Genomic DNA, 19,136 nt, shown 5'->3' with positions numbered 1-19,136 from the left:
AATCTTTGTAAAATTTGTATCAAATACAAGAAAGCACTATAGGCAATTAATAAAAGCATGTGTGTGTGTGTGTGTGTGTGTGTGTGTGTGTGTGTGTCCAGTGATTGGAGTAGTGGTACTTTGGTTTATCCAATAGTTAATGGCTATGTTCATGAAACATTGCTACATTTGGATTATATTTGCATCACAATTTATGGGAAATAGAAATGTTATGAACTGTAGCTCTTCCTTCAAAAGGTATCTATAAAGTTTTTCTTGGGCTATCTGTAGAGTATGGATATGTTTGGTGTTTTATATAAGAAGGCATTAGAATAATGTTATATCTGTAACAGCCTAATCCCTTATGATTATTATGAGAAACAAAGATATACATACTGAATGAAAAGTAACGCTGCCCTTTTCAGCTGTGATCATGCCTCCTTTTAAGAAGTAGGAAAAGGGACAGATCTTCCAGGGCACATTAAACAATTCATCCTTCTTAATGTTTTGATCTATATAGCATTCAAAAATGAGTAATAATGGGACCTATTTGATCTTTAGCAAGCGTTTTTAGATTTTCTTTTCCATCTCCCAAGGCAGACATTTGCAATGATAATATGAGGGAAGGCAAGAGTAAGCCAGTTATTCTTCAGAGAATACTTTGGAGAATTTTAAAAATACTACATGGATAAATCTGTTCAAGCAAATAAAAATGTGCACAATCACACCTCACGATGAATAAGAACGTTTACAGTATTATGGCTCTGATGTTATAGAATTTACTCTTTGTGATAGTGAAACAAGCTACTTAAATCGGTATTTTACTATAAGGTTTGGCTCACAAAAGTATGTGCTTGCAGGCACACAGAGGATAGTGGTATAAGTAATTACAGTATAAATACAATTATGTGCTATGCCCTATACCATGACATGTTATCTTTGGGTTCAGCAAAACAAAAGATTTAAGGGGGGAAAAAGAATGTGCTTCCATCTTCTCTACGTGTTTTGGTTTGTTTTCTGGAGTAGCAAAGCATTAAGACAGACAGCATTTTCTGCATCACTGGACACACTCGATGAGGTAACTGTTGTTCAGCAACTTTGCAATGCCCTTTTAATTTTTCATTAAATTAACCACAAAATGTGCTAATACAAATACTGAGAGAAAACTTGACTCATAATACAGGGGTGAGGAAAACAAATCAAGCTAGGTATGCCAAGAAAAGAGTTGGCCACTCAATTTCTATCCAAGAAAGGGGTGGGGTGGGGAGGAGGAGGAGGATGGGGGTTAGGGAAGGCTGTCATGTTTCTTGCAGAATCTCAATGGGAGTTTTGGGATCTAGCCAGCCAACGCCTCAGCTATACCCCTCTTTACAGAGAGAATCTTTGGAGTATCCTAAGTTGTCTACTTACATAAACAGTATGCAAGAGAAGGAAAATGTTATTTTCCAAGGTGTTGCTCACAACCGTGAGGTAAAGCTAAGGGCTTTGTTGGGAGGACTATGCTTGATGCATTCTGTCTGATATTTTACTTTTTCACTCATTCTAGACATATAAGTTTCTCCCTCTGATGTATATATATTTTAGAGTAATTCTATATGTTTATCTAATTTGTTCAGTTATACAGCACTGTTACAACAAAACGACTATTAAGGATTTACCTTTGGCAAAACAAAACATCATGTCCGAAATAGGCATGTTAACATTTCTCCCCTTGCTGCCTAGTCAGTCATGGGTTCTGCTATTATTTTGTAGTTATTAAACAGATGTACAGGAATCAACTCTATGGAGAACAGCCACAAGACAAACAAACACACAACAACGAAAAGCACTCATATTCCATTTACAATGAATATTCCTATCATTGTAAATATTATTCTAACTATTGCTTTTTGAATGGTAAATTGCATAATAAATTATGAAGTACTATTATTATAAAATGTTTATGGATATTAGACAGTCTTTTTGGGAAGCAGGAGAGACAAGGAACAGTCTTGGCCTCTTTTCATGCCCTGAGAATGCAACGTGGAAATTCCTTCTTTCAAATGGAGAAGCTACTGTAAGCTGAGGTTGTTTTGCAGCATTGATACAATATACAAGCAATTGCTACAGGCACCCTGACTTGCCAGGTCATAAATTAAAAAAAAAATCACTCCTTTTGCCACACATACTAAACCACACACATATATCCTCACACACAATACACACACATACACCCTACAAAACTTAAGGGTCCATTGGTTCGTCTGTCTCTTGCTTGACCTTGATAGGTACCTGAGGTAGTGGATGAGCATGAGGCAACTTCACAACCGATACATCTGAGGCTTCATAAAAGTTACACCCAGAGGAGACCAGCCCATTGCCCAGGTTCCTCTGCAGTGATGCTTTCAGCGTAGCTCCTTCTATCTCACTCCTAAGCACAGTGAGTATTTCTTTCCCGACCACCGATGCTACATCGACACTGTCCTCGACATCGTCCAGCCTGTCCGCATTGTCACTAATGTCAAATTTCTCAATCTCTTCATTGATCCGGTTGAGGTCCTCTGTAGAAAGGTTGGGAGCAGGGATGACAGGGCAGTTTCCCTTCAGGTGGACCTTGAGGCTACAAAGGTGGATGTAACTCTTATGGCAGTGGATACACTTGTGTGGGCGCTCTCTGGTATGGAGTCGTTTGTGCAACTTTAGGTGTACAAACTGGGTGAATTTAGCAGTGCACAGCTTACACTGGTAAGGTTTTTCTCCAGAGTGCAGCCGCAGATGGGTCTTCAGGTTGCTTGTGCTACTGAATCGTTTATGACAGACCTAATTGGAAGGAAGGAAATTGGAGTTAGGTCTACTTTTTAACACGATAGGTAAAAGGTAAAGGTAAAGGTTCCCCCGCACATGCGTGCTAGTCGTTTCCGACTCTAGGGGCCGGTGCTCATCTCTGTTTCAAAGCCGAAGAGCCAGCGCTTGTCTGAGGATGTCTCCGTAGTCATGTGACCGGCATGACTAGACGCCAAAGGCGCACGGAACGCTGTTACCTTTTCACCGTAGTGGTCCCTATTTTTCTCCTTGCATTTTTTACGTGCTTTCGAACTGCTAGGTTGGCAGAAGCTGGGATGAGTAACAGGCGCTCACCTTGTTATGCGGCACTCGGGATTCGACCCGCCAAACTGCCAACCTTCTGATCGACAAGCTCAGTGTCCTAACCCACTGAGCCACCGCGTCCCATTTTAACACAAAAGCACAAGCAAATAAACTCCAACCTCGTGTCCCACATTTTCCTATCTAGGATGAATCTTGTGTAATCACTCTTTGCAAAATCATGTCTCCATTCTTCCAGCAAGGGCCTGCTGCCTCCAAACCATGCAACCAGAACTGGTATGTACTTGATTTGAAAGAGGTGCAAAAAGAAATCTTGAGTATTTTTTTAGAAGTGAAAAGCAGTTTCTCTTTTTCACTGGGCTGGATGGGTAGAAGAACAGATATCAAATAATGTTTTGGTTGTGTCGTCAAGGGATCCAACTCAGGGGTGGATGGGAAGCTACCAGCACACCCCAGTGCTTTAAGCTAGACTAGGAAATTGAAAAAATATTGAGAAAATGTTTCTGTACTATTGCAAAGCAATTCTGCATTGCCCCCACTCTCAAGTCTTTATATATTCATCAAGTGGCCAGCAGTCAAATATAACTCAAGGATATCTTTATTTTGACAGCATCTTTTGCTAAAGTCATTCCTTGCAAACTCTACGCACCTGACACTCATGAGGCTTCTCTCCTGTGTGTACCAGATAGTGCTTCTGGAGGTGAGCCAACTGAGTGAATCCTTTATTGCAAGTAGTACATTTGAATGGTCTTTCTCCACTATGTACTCGAAGATGAACCTTTCAAGAAACAGAATGCTTAGTGAGATCTCATGAAACTGTTGACAGGTTCAGAATGCTTTTCTTATTCAATTAATATTAATCTTTAGCTATTATATTTTCTGCAAGCATTAGGAAAAGGGAAGAACATAGAAACAGTTTTGTACATTGCTACTTAACTGCTGCTGCCACCCAAGATCTACCACTTAGCAATATTTTAATACGTACTTAGCAATATTTAAAAAGAGAACCACTTGTGGAAATACTAATGTGAGGAGTAGCTGCAGAAATTAAGGAAGTAATCATTTTTATCTATATGCTATTTTGACAGGGTTGGTCCATGGCTGAATTGTTCATTTCCTGATTGATATTAAATACTGTAGGGTAAGAAAAGAATATGGAACAATAGTGGCTAAGAACTTATTGCCTCAAACACTATAAAGAAAAAAAATGACTGGACTGCAGAGCTCAGGAACTACTGTATATATCTGTTTGTTTGTTGAGAAATTTAGGTATCACCTCAGTGCAACTAGACTCTAGGCCAGACATGTCAAACCCGCAACGTCACGTCACGTCGCGCAACGTATAGGGATGGTTTTGCCATTGCCGGCAATGGGTTGGGCGTGGCTTCTGCATGACACATCCGGCCCGCGGCCTGGCAGTTTGACACCCCTGCTCTAGGCAAATGACTGGCAGACCAGCATTTGATGAAATCTCCAGCCTCCTCTTGCAGTGAGTCCTAGTACAGTCTATTCTCCTTTTTAGTTTTGCTTAGAATTTTCTTATAAGCTACTCTTTCAGGTATCACTGGTTTTTACACTGTACATCTCCCCCCACACCCAATATTATATATCTTGGATGCACTCACTTTCTTAGTTCAGTTTTCAAAGCTTCACACAGCAGAAAACCCTCAGAATGAAAGTGACAAAGTCAGATCCACTTGGCATTACAGCCACTTTAGTGAGCCAGTTAAGAAATAATTACAGTTTAACTGTTAACCTTTAAAAATGAATTTCAAATCTTTAAAAATGTAAAACCACAGGCATACATATAATATCAGGATGTTTATGTGGACTAATTTCTAGGAAAAAAACCCCAGACTCTTTAGCATGTTAACCTCTTTTAGGCCCTCCTAAAAAGCCCTTTTTGAGGAAACGGCAGTCAGAGAAATCTGCCTAGCCATTATGTCTTTCTTTAAAAGCCTACCTTCAGATTGGAGAGCTGGCCAAAGGTTTTGGAGCAGACGTTGCATTCATACTTAATTTTGCCATTCTGTTTTTTCAGGGGGTAGGGAAGGGTTTTGTAACCAGTCATGTTTCGCTTGCTCTTGATGAGATTCATGGCTTCTTCGCTGCTAGTGGCAGCCAATACTGCCGAGGTAGGTTTTGGTTGCATGATGTGTTCAGAAGTGGCTGCAGTGCCTGCAGTGGGTGACCCACTTGTGGGGCTACATGGCTTGTCTTTCATGCTGGCAGCAGCTCCTGTGATGGAGAAAGCACTGTTGTGTGCAGGGATCAGAAGGTCCCTTGGATGATCCGGCTGTAAGAGCTGACGGCTCCCATCCGATGGCAAGGAACTCGGAAGGGTAGATGAGTTCAGGATATGAGGAGAAAGGCTTCCCCCGCTGAAAAAGCTGCTATAAAAAGGATACATCCTTGGAAAGAGATTGAAATTGTTGATGCTCATGCCATACGATGGTAACAGGAATTTGGGGTAAGGAAAGGCTTGTGAAAGATGGCTCGAGGGGGCATATCCAGAATATGACGCTAATCCTTCTGTGTTATACAGTCCGTTCAAGTAAGGATAAGGCTCTCTGTGCTCTTGAGTCACGGAAGCTAAGGGTGAAACGGTAACTCCCGGACTGCCGTGAGGACTTGAACTTTTTAAACTTTGGTCTGGGCTACTTCTTGCTGAAGGACTTGGGGTCGTAGATGGCTGGACAGGTGAGTGAGCAAGGTAACTAGGTCTATCAATCCCATAAGCTAGGGAAACCTTCAGGTAATCTTCTGGAATGTGAGGTCGGACGGGGTAGACAGCTCGAGGATAGAAAGGCCTCCTCTCAGGACTACCATTTTTCCTTAAGATCTCCAAGTCTTTTTCTTGAGTATGTGGAGCAACACGACTGTAGCACAGATCCCTTCCTCTGGGATGATTGGAGTCAGTTCTTAGGATTTCCTTCACGCTATGTTCTCTCCTAGGAAAGCTTTTCTGAAAAAGCTCATCTTTGTCACAGATTTGTTGCTTTGGCCTATTGTGGCTTTGTGCTGAAATACAAGAACAAAACATAAGCAATGAGTGTGGGGTACTTGGTACACTCTGAGCTTGGTTGTTTTCTTGCAATGAATATTTCAAGTCATTTATAGCCACCTGATGGATTCATTTTGCAGTTTTATCAAAGTGAGGACAAATAACCCTTGTGAACCATACATTTTTTGAAGACGCTTTGATCCATTAACTTCTATCTTAAGAAAAGAATCAGTCTTGGGCTTTTGAAAATGAGTAGCACTAGGTTCAACTCAAGGAAATAAAATCACTAACTACTTATATTAAATTACAGAAGATCTGTCAGTACTTTCCTATTGCATTTGTTCTCAACTCAAATCATCATCTCTTTCTTTAATATGGGGCTAAATGCTTTAGTAAAGAAATCTTGTATCATTTAAAACAGATTCGAATAACATTTAAAAATAAATTCTCAAAAATTCTTTTAACAACAGCGTGAGCCTTTTATTCCTGACATCTTCAAAGATTCATTCTATTTTTTTTTAATCATCATTCAGACAGTTCAATTGCATGTCAAAATAAAGGGAGGAAGCATTTTCCTCTGCCCCAATATTGTAATTTTCAGGAAACTGCATGAAAGTTCTTTCTACAAAGGAAACATTTTCTTCTGGGAATTAATTATGTACCATCAAGTCAGTGTTGACTTTTAGCAACCACATAAATAATTTTCCGTGTGATTCTTTTGAGTGGGGATATTATAATTTCTTTAACAATGTGCTACTTTCCTAGAGAGTCCTGAAGATTTTTCAGCATCCCAGTTAGTAGTTTAGGAGACCTGATGATAAAAGCAACACAATTTTCAATATTTTCATCAAAAGAGAATAGCAATTCTCTTTTTTCTCTCCAGTTAGGGTTTGCATAGCCACCCTACTTTTAACGTACCTCTATTTTAACTGTGGCTTCAGCAGATATGGGTACACACATGCTGTGTCAGGTAGCTACATAATTTTTTCCTACCACGCATATAATGCTGAGACACTGAGGGATGTGATGACTGGTCTCAGTTCCCTGAAGTGTTTCTGTGGTGTGTATGTGGTGAGGAAAGAAGACATGTAGGCCTCTTCATATTCACCATTTTTAATAGACACCTGCTTTTGCTATGATGTGTGAAGTGGTTTCTTGTTTTAAACTTTAAGAAAAGACACCCTGAGAATGCGGTATTTGTAATAAAAACTAAAACTAAAAGCCTTTTCAATTAGCACAAAATTTTCCTAAACTTTATTCAGTTTCAAAAAGGTATAAAATACAAAGAAGCAAAGAAAAAAAAAGAGTTAGGAAGAAAGGAAAGGGAGTAAGAAAAATGCAAGATTGGGAGTTGTAAACAAAGGAGGAAAAACTATTTAAAAAGTTAACTTCTTTAATACAGATAAAAACCTAAAAACCAATGACTCTTTCAACAGAATAAACCATAACAAATGGTACTTCTATCATCCTAGACATCAAAGCCCAAGGTTAAAAATTCATTTATTTCAGTTTCAAACAAAAAAAAAAATCGAAGATTGGTTTCCAACTAGGAAGTCTTTTTTTCCTAGTTAGGACTGCCCCTGACCTTTGCTCATTCCACCGGGACCTGAAGACCTGGCTCTTTGAGCTCTCTGGCCTGGACTGAGAATATTAATTGGCATTTTAATTGTATTTTAATTGGGGTTTTATTCCAAGGGCAATATAATCTTTTAAATTGATTTTTAAGTTTTGTAATTTGTCGTATTGTTTTTAAAACCTTGTGAACCGCCCTGAGTCCTACGGGAGAAGGGAGGTATATAAATCAATCAATCAATCAATCAATCAATCAATCAATCAATCAAATCAAAGCAGTCAATTTCACTGTCTCTGCCAACTCAATTAATTTCATAATCCATTCTTCCCCTTGTGGCTGTATGTGAGTTCTTCCATCTCTGGGCATGCAGAAGTCTTGCTGCTATGCCACATATAAAAACAAAGTTCCATATTTTTTTAAAAATTTGTTTCTCCATCAAACCCAGGAGAAACATCCCTGGCTTCAATAGTACATTTGATTTAAGAAGTCTCTGAATATCTTGGCTTCCAAAATGGATGAAATGTTTATAGGTTTTCTGGTTTTTTGTTCCAAAGGTCGCTTTCCTTTTCCTGAACACAGCAAGTGGTATAGTGCTTTGCTATGGAAGAACCTGTGCCACTGGATTGTATCTTGCAACAGCATACAAGGGAGTATCTTTTATTCACTTATTTATCTCCTCACTTTTATATAGGAGCTCAAAGTAACATACAGAGGCTCCTTCCTCCTATTTTTTTTCCACAAACAGCAATGCTGTCAGCCACATTGGGCTGAAAGAGAAAGTGATTTGCCCAAAGTCTTACAATGACCTTTGATGGCCAACGATAGAGAAGAACTTGGGCCCCTTTACTCCTAGCCTACTGCCTCAGCTACTTCATTGTGCTGATTGTTGGAACTGAAAGTGAAGAAACCTGTTCAATGATTGGCATCCCTTTTCTGTTGCACTTCCCATAGTCCTTAAGGCTGCTATGCTGGACTCGCCTAGGTCTCCCTGTGTATTCTGTTGGGAAGGGCTGGATATATACATGGTAGCAGCTTTCTGTAACTGCTGAAGAAGAAATTTAAGGTTCTTCAATGTTTAATATAGACTTTCTTTGAATGTATCGAATGACAAAGATTCTAAGGAAATGTGCCATATTTGCAGCTCACGAAGGATCTGGGATTGGCTGCCAGGTATGTATTTCTTGGCAGCTAATTTCTTAGTGATGTGTAAACTAGCTTTTACCTCTTTTTACCTCTTCTGAACTCCCTATCCATTGGCTATGTTGGTAGAGGCTGGCAGGAAAGTTTCTTTCAATTGATTGGCTCTTCATTCAAAGCAAAAAAATAAGGAGTGACCAAATACATGTTTACATTTGGGAGGAGGAAAATAAAGTAGAGAATAACTAAATATTACTTTATTCTACTCTCTTATTATTTCTATAAATCCAGCACTAAAGGCAAGGGAAAATATAATGCTATTGGATAAATCATAATAGGGAGCCAAGGAAAATACTGTCTGAGTGTGCATACTTTTTAGAGACTGAAATATAGGAGCTTACTTCATGGATTCCATGTAGAAAAGACTACATACTCTATTCGGCCTCATATGGATTTTATTTCTCTGAACATAGCTTTGATTCACACAACTTATTTGATATCCTTCTGACAGTGAGCAGATTGGGAAATCAGATTCATATGCCAGTTGATTCATATGCCAGTAAAAAAAATTCATTCAAGCATCTCTCTGCATGTAAACTTTAATACAGGGTAATATTATATAATCATCCATAGACAAAAAACATAGAAACACAGAAACTGCATTAAAATAATCATATAAATGAATGGCAGTAAATTCAACCTATATAGACATAAATTACTGGCAGTATGATTAAAATTGGTAGCCATGCACTGGTTAGTGAAAAAAGAAATGCAAATAAAGAGTGAATTAAGTTTTCTTCACATCTGGTTGCAAAATCCTTCTCATTTGTAATGCTATTAGCTGCCTGAGACATTTTAATTCTTTCTCCCGAGACCTCAAAAAATAGCTGTGGGTGTATAGTGTCATTTCCAGAGTAAATGCTGATCAACATTTTGAGTGATTAATTTTAATAATGCTGATTCACTTTTTGTTTTAAATAAAATGGCTCTTTTGCCAGAAGAGAACCTCGAAGTTCTACTTCCCCTCCCCACCACGCACACAGATGCTAGAATGAAGGTTATTATTTAAAATTTCATTAGTTCAAATTTTATTTCTAAATGTGTTTTTTCCTAACTCCAGAATAAACCCATTAATCTCCTGATTATGATGGGAGAACAAAGATTTGCTACTGCTTTGAAAACTCACCCGTAATATGTGCATGATTGATATTTGTATTTTATAATGTTAAGTGATAATACCAGTCAATTATCATGTGATCAGTTTAACCATATACATTTACATGCTGCTGTTTCACCTTTAATATGGCAAAGACAATAAGCAATAAATCTAGCACTACTATAATTTTGCATCTTTTATTTTATTTATCATCCTTCCCTTCCTCTAAGGAAAATTTTGACCAATGAGCATTTAGTCCAATGGCTAAGGCACCATGTTAGAAACCAAGAGATGCGACTTCTAGTCCCACCTTGACTCTGAAAGCCAACTGGTGACATTAGACAATCACTCTCTTTCAGCCCAAACCACCTCACAGGACTGTTGTGAGGAAAAATAAGAAGATTAAGGAGTATTGTGTATGTTCACCACCTTGAATTATTTATAAAAATAAGAAGATGGATTAAACAAACAAGCAAAATGTTTCAATGACTTCCCATTTGCTTGATAAGTAGAGATCTGAATACACACACACACACACACACACACGTATATAAATGGATCTTTTCTTCTAGTTCAGCTGTGTATGTATGCAGTGCTTTTATTGTCAAAGAAAAAGGTGCTGGAACTCACACATGTCATACAAGGTTCCATCCAAAAAAGCTGCCGGAACTCCGTTCTGAGCGTTCTATGACAAAAAAAGCCCTGTGTGTGTGTGTGTGTGTGTGTGTGTGTGTGTGTGTATCCAGCTGAACTAGAAGAAACGATCCATTTAGTCCAACATCCTTTTCAGTCACATATTGAGAAGATCATTATTAGGCCATGAGAATGAAAAGCTTTTCTGCTGTTCCTTCCCAGAAAGTGACAGATTCACAAATAGGTTGGTCCTCCATTAATATATATATTAAATCCCTTTTAAAATCAGTCAACGTTAGTGACAACCACATCTTATGCCTGAGATTTATATAAATTAATTATATTATATAAATGTGTTTTAATCTGAATCTACTGCTAACCAATTTCATCAGATACACTTCAGTTCTGCTATAAAAAAAGATTTTAAGCTACAGAATTTAGCATGTTAACATGCTAACTATTATAAATCTCTGTAATATTTCCTCTGCACCTTAGCTAATTCCTCAAAACCTAAGCACACCTTGATTTGAACTTGGATGACAAATTACCTCATAACCTCAGGGCTGCAAGAAGTCAAAAGAAAAAAAAATGATATCCCAGAAAGCAACAAAGAAAACTGCATCTATATTATCACCAAGAAAACCTACATGTATGTTTTTACTTAGGTGATTATTTTCCTAAATGTTACATCACTTTAATTTTTTCTCAAAATTAAGATGAAGCAAACTCCTATTCATTTTCTCTGCTCATTTGTGGAATACATGACAAGCTCTATTATATATCTTTTTTTACTACAGCAGCCAGAAATCCAGTGTTTCTGACATCACAAATTTATGTAAAGGCAATAATAATAATAATAATAATAATAATAATAATAATAATAATAATAATAATAATAATAATAATAATAATAATAATAATAATAAGGAAGGGACCTTGGAGATCATCTAATCCAACCCCCTGCTCAGGCAGGAAACCCTATACCATTTCAGACAAATGGCTGTCCAGTCTCTTCTTAAAAACTTCCAGTGTTGGAGCATTCACCACTTCTGGAGGCAGGTTGTTCCACTGGTTAGTTGTTCTAACTGTCAGGAAGTTTCCCCTTAGTTCTAGGTTGCCTCTCTCCTTAGTTTCCATCCATTGCTTCTTGTCCTGCCTTCAGGTGCTTTGGAGAATAGCTTGACTCCCTCTTCTTTGTGGCAACCCCTGAGATACTGGAAGACTGCTATCATGTCACCCCTCCTCCTTCTCTTCATTAAACTAGACATACCCAATGCTATCAACCGTTCCCTATATGTTTTAGGCCCCAAGCCCCCAATCATCTTTGTTGCTCTTCTCTGTACCCTTTCTAGAGTCTCAACATCTTTTTTACATCATGGTGACCAAAACTGGATGCAGTATTCCAGGTGTGGCCTTACCAAGGCATTGTAAAGTGGTATTAGTACTTTACGTGATCTTGATTCTATCCCTCTGTTAATGCAGCCTAGCACTATGTTGGCTTTTTTGGCAGCTGCAGCACACTGCTGACTCATATTTAAGTGATTGTCCACTAGTACTCTGAGATCCCTCTCACAGTTACTACTATTGAGCAAGGTACCACCTATACTATACCTGTGCATTTGATTTTTCCTGCCTAAATGTAGAACCTTACTTTTTCATCATTGAATTTCATTCTGTTAGATAGTGCCCAGTGTTCGAGTCTGTCCAGATCCTCCTGTATTTTAAGCCTATCTTCTGGAATATTGGCTATTTATGCCAGCTTGGTGTTGTCTGCAAATTTGATGAGTTCCCCAAATCGTTGATGAAGATGTTGAAGAGCACTGGGCACCCCACTACACATTTCCTTCCATGTAGATGCAGTTCCATTGAGGACCATACACTGAGTATGGCTTGTCAGCCAGCTACGAATCCATCTGGTGGTGATGCTATCTACCCCACATTTTTCTATCTTATCAAGTAGTAGGTTGTGATCTACTTTATCAAATGCCTTACTGAAGTCCAAGTAAATTATATCTACAGCATTCCTCTGTTTAATCATGTAGTACTCCATCTGGTAAGTTGAATCATATCTCTTAAGTCTAACTCTAACCTTCTTCTTTTGCCAAATAGTTTTCCAAGTTAGTATAGTCCGCTTGTCAGGAAGGTTCCTGTATTTTTGTAAGTGAGGGAGTGAGAAGGGCAAGTTGAGTAGAATATATGCTTTTTGTCTCCCAGACTCTGAAGATTTACCTGGCAGCTCTATAATCCATTTTGTTAAATCTTCTTTCTTATCCTTGAATTTGTTTTGAAGTCCTGATGGATTTTCATTGTCGTGGTAAAGTCTTGTAGATTTTTTTTTCTGTTTGTGTTAAGCTGTAGTTCTCTTCATTTCTAGCTTCCCTATTTAAGTTACTTTCTTCTAGTTTGTGTTTTGTTATCTAATTTATTTGTTCATTCTTTATTATGCTTTGCTGAGTTTTTTAATTGTAAGTTTAGATTGAAGATGTGCTCATTTATGTCATCAAAGTTGTTTTTGATCTCATCATGGTTTGATACTATTGTCATTTGAATCTGTCATATTATTGCATACATTTCCTCCTGAAAAGTACTTTTGTCTTGAAGTATTACTCCTGCATATCTCTGATGTTCCAGGCTAGATCCTTCAGAAGGTTATATTAGGTGTAGTTTCCTGTCCCTTTTAGATAAAATATGCAATATCCATTTCATTTTCCCCTCCAAATAGTCTTTCACCAGTACCATAGTCTCTGTAGTTAGCCTTATCAAACCAGCCAATCTCAAAATCCAAACAACCAAATCATATACTTCTTATCTTTATATACGGTTTTTGTAATCCAATACATTTCCAATTGTCAAGGCATCAGTGAAAGCAGTATTTTATAACAATGTTTCTATTCAAAGGTCAATTATTAACCAATCAGAGCTGCAATCCAGAATGTTTAGCCACCTTGAAGCCTTCTAGTAAATTCCCCCCTAGAAGATTAGCCAAGAGTCAAAGTTTTTCTTTTTCTGCAAACAATTCTTGAGCTTAGATAACAGTTAAAGTTTTCTTTTTCTGCAGGCATTTTTTAAGCTTAAAAAATGGCCCAGTATGTTTTCTTTCTTTGTTCCCAGCTGTTTTCTATTTAGCTGGAGGTTATTAAAGTTCAAGGGAACAGATTATTCTTTGTTTCTGGGCATCCTAAAATCTTAATGGTTTTCTTAATTTTCAGACTGATACAGACTATAGTGTTATTAATTTCATTTCAGTATATTTCTTTCCCCCTTGGAAATTAATTTGCCACTTCCATCTATGGAGGGGTGGGGATTTAGTCCCCTCCCTCACTTTCGGAGGATTTCTTGCTTTGGGGCTCTTTTCCAAGGAATCAGTTACAGAGTAGAAGAGAGGTCGATATTCTCACCCAGTTTCAAGTATGCTGTTCACTGTTGTTCTGGTTTGTACTTTGGTTGCTAGTATCTTGGGCTAGACACTGATGTGCAGCTAGCCTTTCTCCTGTTGGGTTGGAGGGCTTCCCCCAGATTGAGTGGATTGACCTCCATTGTTCCGCGATCATCTGAGTGCTCCTCCTTCTTTGTCGCCTCTCCAGGGTGACTTTTGACCCATTTAAGGTCCCCTGGCAGGGCCTCCCTCAGCCGTGTCGCTACAGGGTGGAACTGGAAGTCTCTATCTTATGCATTCCTATGCTACTTTACTGAATTTGTAATAATTTAAATCAACACCATGGACAGTTATGTGATTCTTACAATTTCATAACATCAAACAATAAACAGTGCATGATGAACAGAGTACAACTATTTTTATCTGAATGCTTAGGAAGCCCCTTTTCGGCACAAATTGTTATAAAACAAAAATATAGACATAGTTTGAGAATATACTTGTAATAATCTATTTATGTTCCTAGGACACAGTAGCCCAGAAATGGAGAGTTACAGGAGAAATAATATAAGAAGGAAAAGATGAAGACATGAAAACCTAAAGTTGGGGATGGATTTCAGTTAGCCAGAATTCCAAATTTAAGTTCAGTAAAATGGTTCATACTGCTTGCCATTATCATGGTAGACAGCAATTTTATACAGAGCCAGATGCAAATGTACCTGACTTAAATTATCCTATTTGAAAATAGATGCTATTTGGATCCTGCTTTTAAGTAAGGATGCTCTTTTATATGACAGTATGTATGTATGTATGTATGTATGTATGTATATATGTATGCATGTATGTATTCCATTTCTATGGATCGCCACTCAAATATAACCCTAGGCAGTTTACAATACTTAAAATCAATATAACAAGTTAAAAACTCTTCACTTCATTAGTTTATAAAGCTTCTACACTGGAGACAGAACATGTGAGCTACAAAGGTGATAAGCAACATGATTCAGGGAGAGTCTATGTGTGTCAAAATAATCTTTTTATGCATATTTTTAAATTTCCAAGAATGTTTTTCAATCTTAACCAGCAATTTCTTTGATTGTTGTAGCAACCTTACACAGATTTATTTACTATACTACATTAACAAAAAGAATGGATTTTTAATTTGTGCCCAACTTCCTAAGTAAGTAAATATTTTCCTTTTTCCTTGAAGTGAGTTCCACTGCACTTTTCTAGGATTATTTTTTTTATTTCCCAGTTTATTCTATAGCCCTGGTATTTCTTTGTACAGGAAGACCTTGCTTAGAGACTACAATTGGGACTGGCAAATTGGTTGCTAAGTGATGTGGTTGCTAAATAATGGAAGTAAAAATATTTTCACTGAACCAACATTGAAACCAAATTCTACCTGCACAGTTTGAAAATATTAACAAACTAATCCTTCTCTGTTCAGCAGTAAGTCCCACCACATTCAGTGAAATTTATTTCACCTCAGATATGCATTGGGATTGTGATCTATAGAATTTTTTTGTTCATGCATGAAAAGATTGAGTGTTTTTGTTAAGAGAGCAATTATAAAATTTTGTGATACAAAGCAATAACTAACATAAAAATATAGATGGATGTGAATTCAGGAGATTGCAAAAATTTATATTAAGTGAAAATGTTGTGTTTTATTCATAAAAGAATTATATCAGCCCCTTCAAATATTAGGTGAATTTTCTGAGCAAATAAACCTACCATGAAAATTATGAAAAACTACCGGTCTTGTAATGATATTCATATAAACATCCCCAGGAACTTGAATTCCTGCCATCGAGATTTTGGAACGGCATTCTTTTCTTTGTCATTTTTAACCTGTGGCTTTATCATAAGGTTGAGTTTTCCTCTCCCCACTTGGCTAGGATTAGGGTTATTAGTATAAACACAATATCAACAACAGTGCATGAACATTCAGATTAAGCTCTGAAACAGCCTCATAACAGGATGTTCAGCCAAAAGTATAGCTACATTTTTGTCTCCTTAAATGGGGTTATGCTGAGTTATGTTTTTAATTAAGAAAAGAATGTTTCCTGTTTAAAATGTCTTCTCCCGCAATCATATTTGAACCTCGAGGTTCATCATTCATATGATGATTCATATCCATGATCAACATTCCTCTGACAAAAGATATTTCTTTGCAAGGAGTAAATCTAAATTACTTACTATTCAACATCACCAAGTCTCCAGTGGAAGGATAATGCAATCTATCTGCAAAGTCCTGACAATACCATACAAGCAACTCCTGGCCAGGAGGAATAGGCTTGATGGTGTAGAAGTAGATGTTCATGCCATTCTGACATGCAGCCAAGTTCTGCTCCTGAACAGAATGTGCTGGATTCACATAACGCATCCAATTGCTTTTTTCTTCATTAAATCCATCAATGAAATGGAGAAATTCACCACCAGAATAGATCTAAGGAAAGGAACGAGATATATATATATATGTATGGAATATAGAAATGATAAAGTCATAATGACAGTTAAATATATTATTTATATATAAAAAATCCTCTTCCTATTTAATAAGATTATCACAAATGTAGGAAAACCCCCAAACAGTATTTGGTCCAGATTAAATGTTTTTTTTATCCTTTTGTAGTTACTGCTTAGTTTTGTTGTGGAGTTTTCAATTAAACTATAAATATTAAATATTTCTGCTTACTCTACCTAAGTCTTGTAAAAAAAAGTATATTCAATATTTCTGCTTACTCTACCTAAGTCTTGTAAAAAAAAGGTATTCACTTAAAATTGATTATATCTCTGTAGAGATGCTATGAGTCACTGTTGCAAAGGCCCATTCACTTAATTATGTTCCAGTCAAATATTTTTCTTATCTCTTCTGCCTTTCTCTTTCTCTTTGATTTCCCACCATCACCACAGATTTATGAATACACCAGATTTATTCAGATACCCCACAAGTCCTATCTTAGCACTAGATCATATTTAGAAGGCAGCCCTTTTGTACAAAAACTGGGTGGAGTAAAGTGAATTATACTAGTAGGTATATAACCACATGACCACGGAGACGTCCTCGGACAAGCGCTGGCTCTTCGGCTTTGAAACGGAGATGAGCACCGGCCCCTAGAGTTGGAAACGACTAGCACGCACGTGCGGGGGAACCTTTACCTTTACTTTATATATAACCAAATAGAAATTTGGAGGCAAGTTTGATCTAATTGTAAGTGGATTGCTTTCTTTTCTAAATAAGAATGTTTAGGAAAATATAATTCTGCAGCAGGTGACACAACAAATAATGGGATTTTGAGGCATGCTTCTTTTCAAAGTGCCTCTGTGATTATGAAAATGAGCAAAGAAAGTTCCTGCTGAAACTTAAGTCATACACTGAACAACTGTTGCTCTCTGAAGCAATTATTTGAAAGTTACCACTGAGGGGGAAAAGGTTATTAACTGGAACCAAAAAGGTTTTTATATATTTCCATTGAGAAATACTTCATTCTTTTTTGTCTTACTCCCATGGGTTTTGGGCAAATGGCAAATATATACTCCTAGTTTCATTTTTATCTCAACAGTTAGACCTGAGGTAAATTAATCAGGTGATTTCCAGAAGGACACTCAGTTGAAATGTCATGGCTAAGAAAGGATTTGAGTTTAGGTTGCTCATGTCAAAATGTAAAAACCGCTTCAGTTCCTCCTGTGTTTTTTTTACAGGCATTTTTGTTTGAATGCTGTTTGATGTAAGAATATACTGAGAAGTCATTAAAAAAAAATGAAGTAGCAACAAAGCCGGGCTTTTAACACAAACAGTAAACACCAGAATCACTTTCTTACTTCCTGTCATTTGAGGCCGAGGAAATACATGTGGCCTCATCAAAGAAGCCTGAGAGATTTTGCGGTGTTTTTGTTATGAGAAAGATGGAACAAAGACTCAAGAATTATGCTCTTAAAAAAAAAAACCTTATTAGCTCCGATTTGCAAACTTCCAGGAACTCAGCAGTTCCAGGGATATGCTACAGGGAAGACCCCACTTTTCAAATTTAAAGGAAAGATCTCCCAGTCACATTCCAAAGCTAACATAATTTATTGTATGCTTTATCACTACACACATGCTGCACAGCGAGACTGCTGTAAAACTCTATTCTGCTGCCTCATCTAATCGTCATGGATCAAACGGGGTTAAAATGTGCTGAGTCATACTGCTACAATTACAAGAAATGACATCACCTTGACACTTGCACAACATATTCTTTTTCTTTCTAAATGATATAAACTTTATGGAACCCAAATGAGATATTTCTGTTCCTGCCAGACATGTCTTTTTACATGACATGCTGGAAATTATCTTTCAGCTTCCTTTGCATCTACACGGCTGTTTTCAGGCACTGAGGAAAGAACCTTTTCTAAGAATCCCAGGCACCGTGAATCAAAAGATTCAACCCCAGTACTTATCAAGATTTTTCAAAATGCAAGTACTGTAATGTGTGTAACGTGTGTGATGCTAGTTGTGTCACATCCTGTTAGGTAGTCAGAATCCTTTTCCAAGAGTTGCTGAATAATTGCAGGGCTCAACTGCAGACTTTCCTAAGCTGTTTCCCTGCAGATGTGTCAGACTAAAGTCCCCATTGTCGCTAGCCAAAGTGGATCAAAAAAATTGTAGTATGATACATTGAGGTGGCCCAGGCTGTCCTCTTTCCTAACAATTATTCTGAAGACAAGCATGCTTATTTTTCCCCATGATGAAAATCTGAAAAATTATAAAGATTCAAGTATCTAGGCTGATGACACATCTGCCTTATTGAACAACTAAAAGTGAACGAGAACAAATGGCCAAAACAGATGTTTCTACTGTGTCTTCCAAATGGGTAACTTACATAGGGAAGCAAAGATGACATGGCCTTAAATTGCAAGCTTTGTAAATTGCAAGAGCTTCCATCTCTGTTATTCTGTTTTTGTAATGCAGTATTGCAATGAAGCAAGCAGACACTGTAGCATACCCACTTCTTATCACCTTCCAATAATTTAAGATAAATAAACTTCTTGCACCCTAATCCTGAAGTAGAAATACCGATGACATAAGATGAACTAAATTTGTCATAAATTATGAGATTTGGAAGGAAGAAGACTTGATTACTAGGGCATGAAATATTGTATCACTGACTTTTTTTTCTTCCACAGTTTCAATCATATCTTAACCCAGGGT

The 19,136-nt window shown here is 37.4% G+C and overlaps 1 protein-coding gene across 1 annotated transcript in view; it reads right to left on the bottom strand.

Moving 5' to 3' along the window:
• Positions 1 to 294: 294 nt before the first annotated feature.
• PRDM1 (PR/SET domain 1) overlaps positions 295 to 19,136 on the bottom strand; it is a 31,964-nt gene continuing 13,122 nt past the window's right edge. Inside the window, exons 4-7 of the mRNA XM_083349800.1 lie at positions 16,142 to 16,391; positions 5,027 to 6,084; positions 3,713 to 3,841; positions 295 to 2,778 (exon numbers count right to left, since the gene is read on the bottom strand). Of these exons, the coding sequence (XP_083205926.1) occupies positions 2,203 to 2,778; positions 3,713 to 3,841; positions 5,027 to 6,084; positions 16,142 to 16,391 (2,013 nt within the window). The 3' untranslated portion in view covers positions 295 to 2,202. The remainder of the gene's footprint in view (positions 2,779 to 3,712; positions 3,842 to 5,026; positions 6,085 to 16,141; positions 16,392 to 19,136) is intronic.

This window comes from Vipera ursinii (genome assembly GCF_947247035.1).
Source record: "Vipera ursinii genome assembly, chromosome: 1".
NCBI classification, from domain to species: Eukaryota; Metazoa; Chordata; class Lepidosauria; order Squamata; family Viperidae; genus Vipera; species Vipera ursinii.
This window is presented reverse-complemented; position numbering and strand designations above follow the sequence as displayed.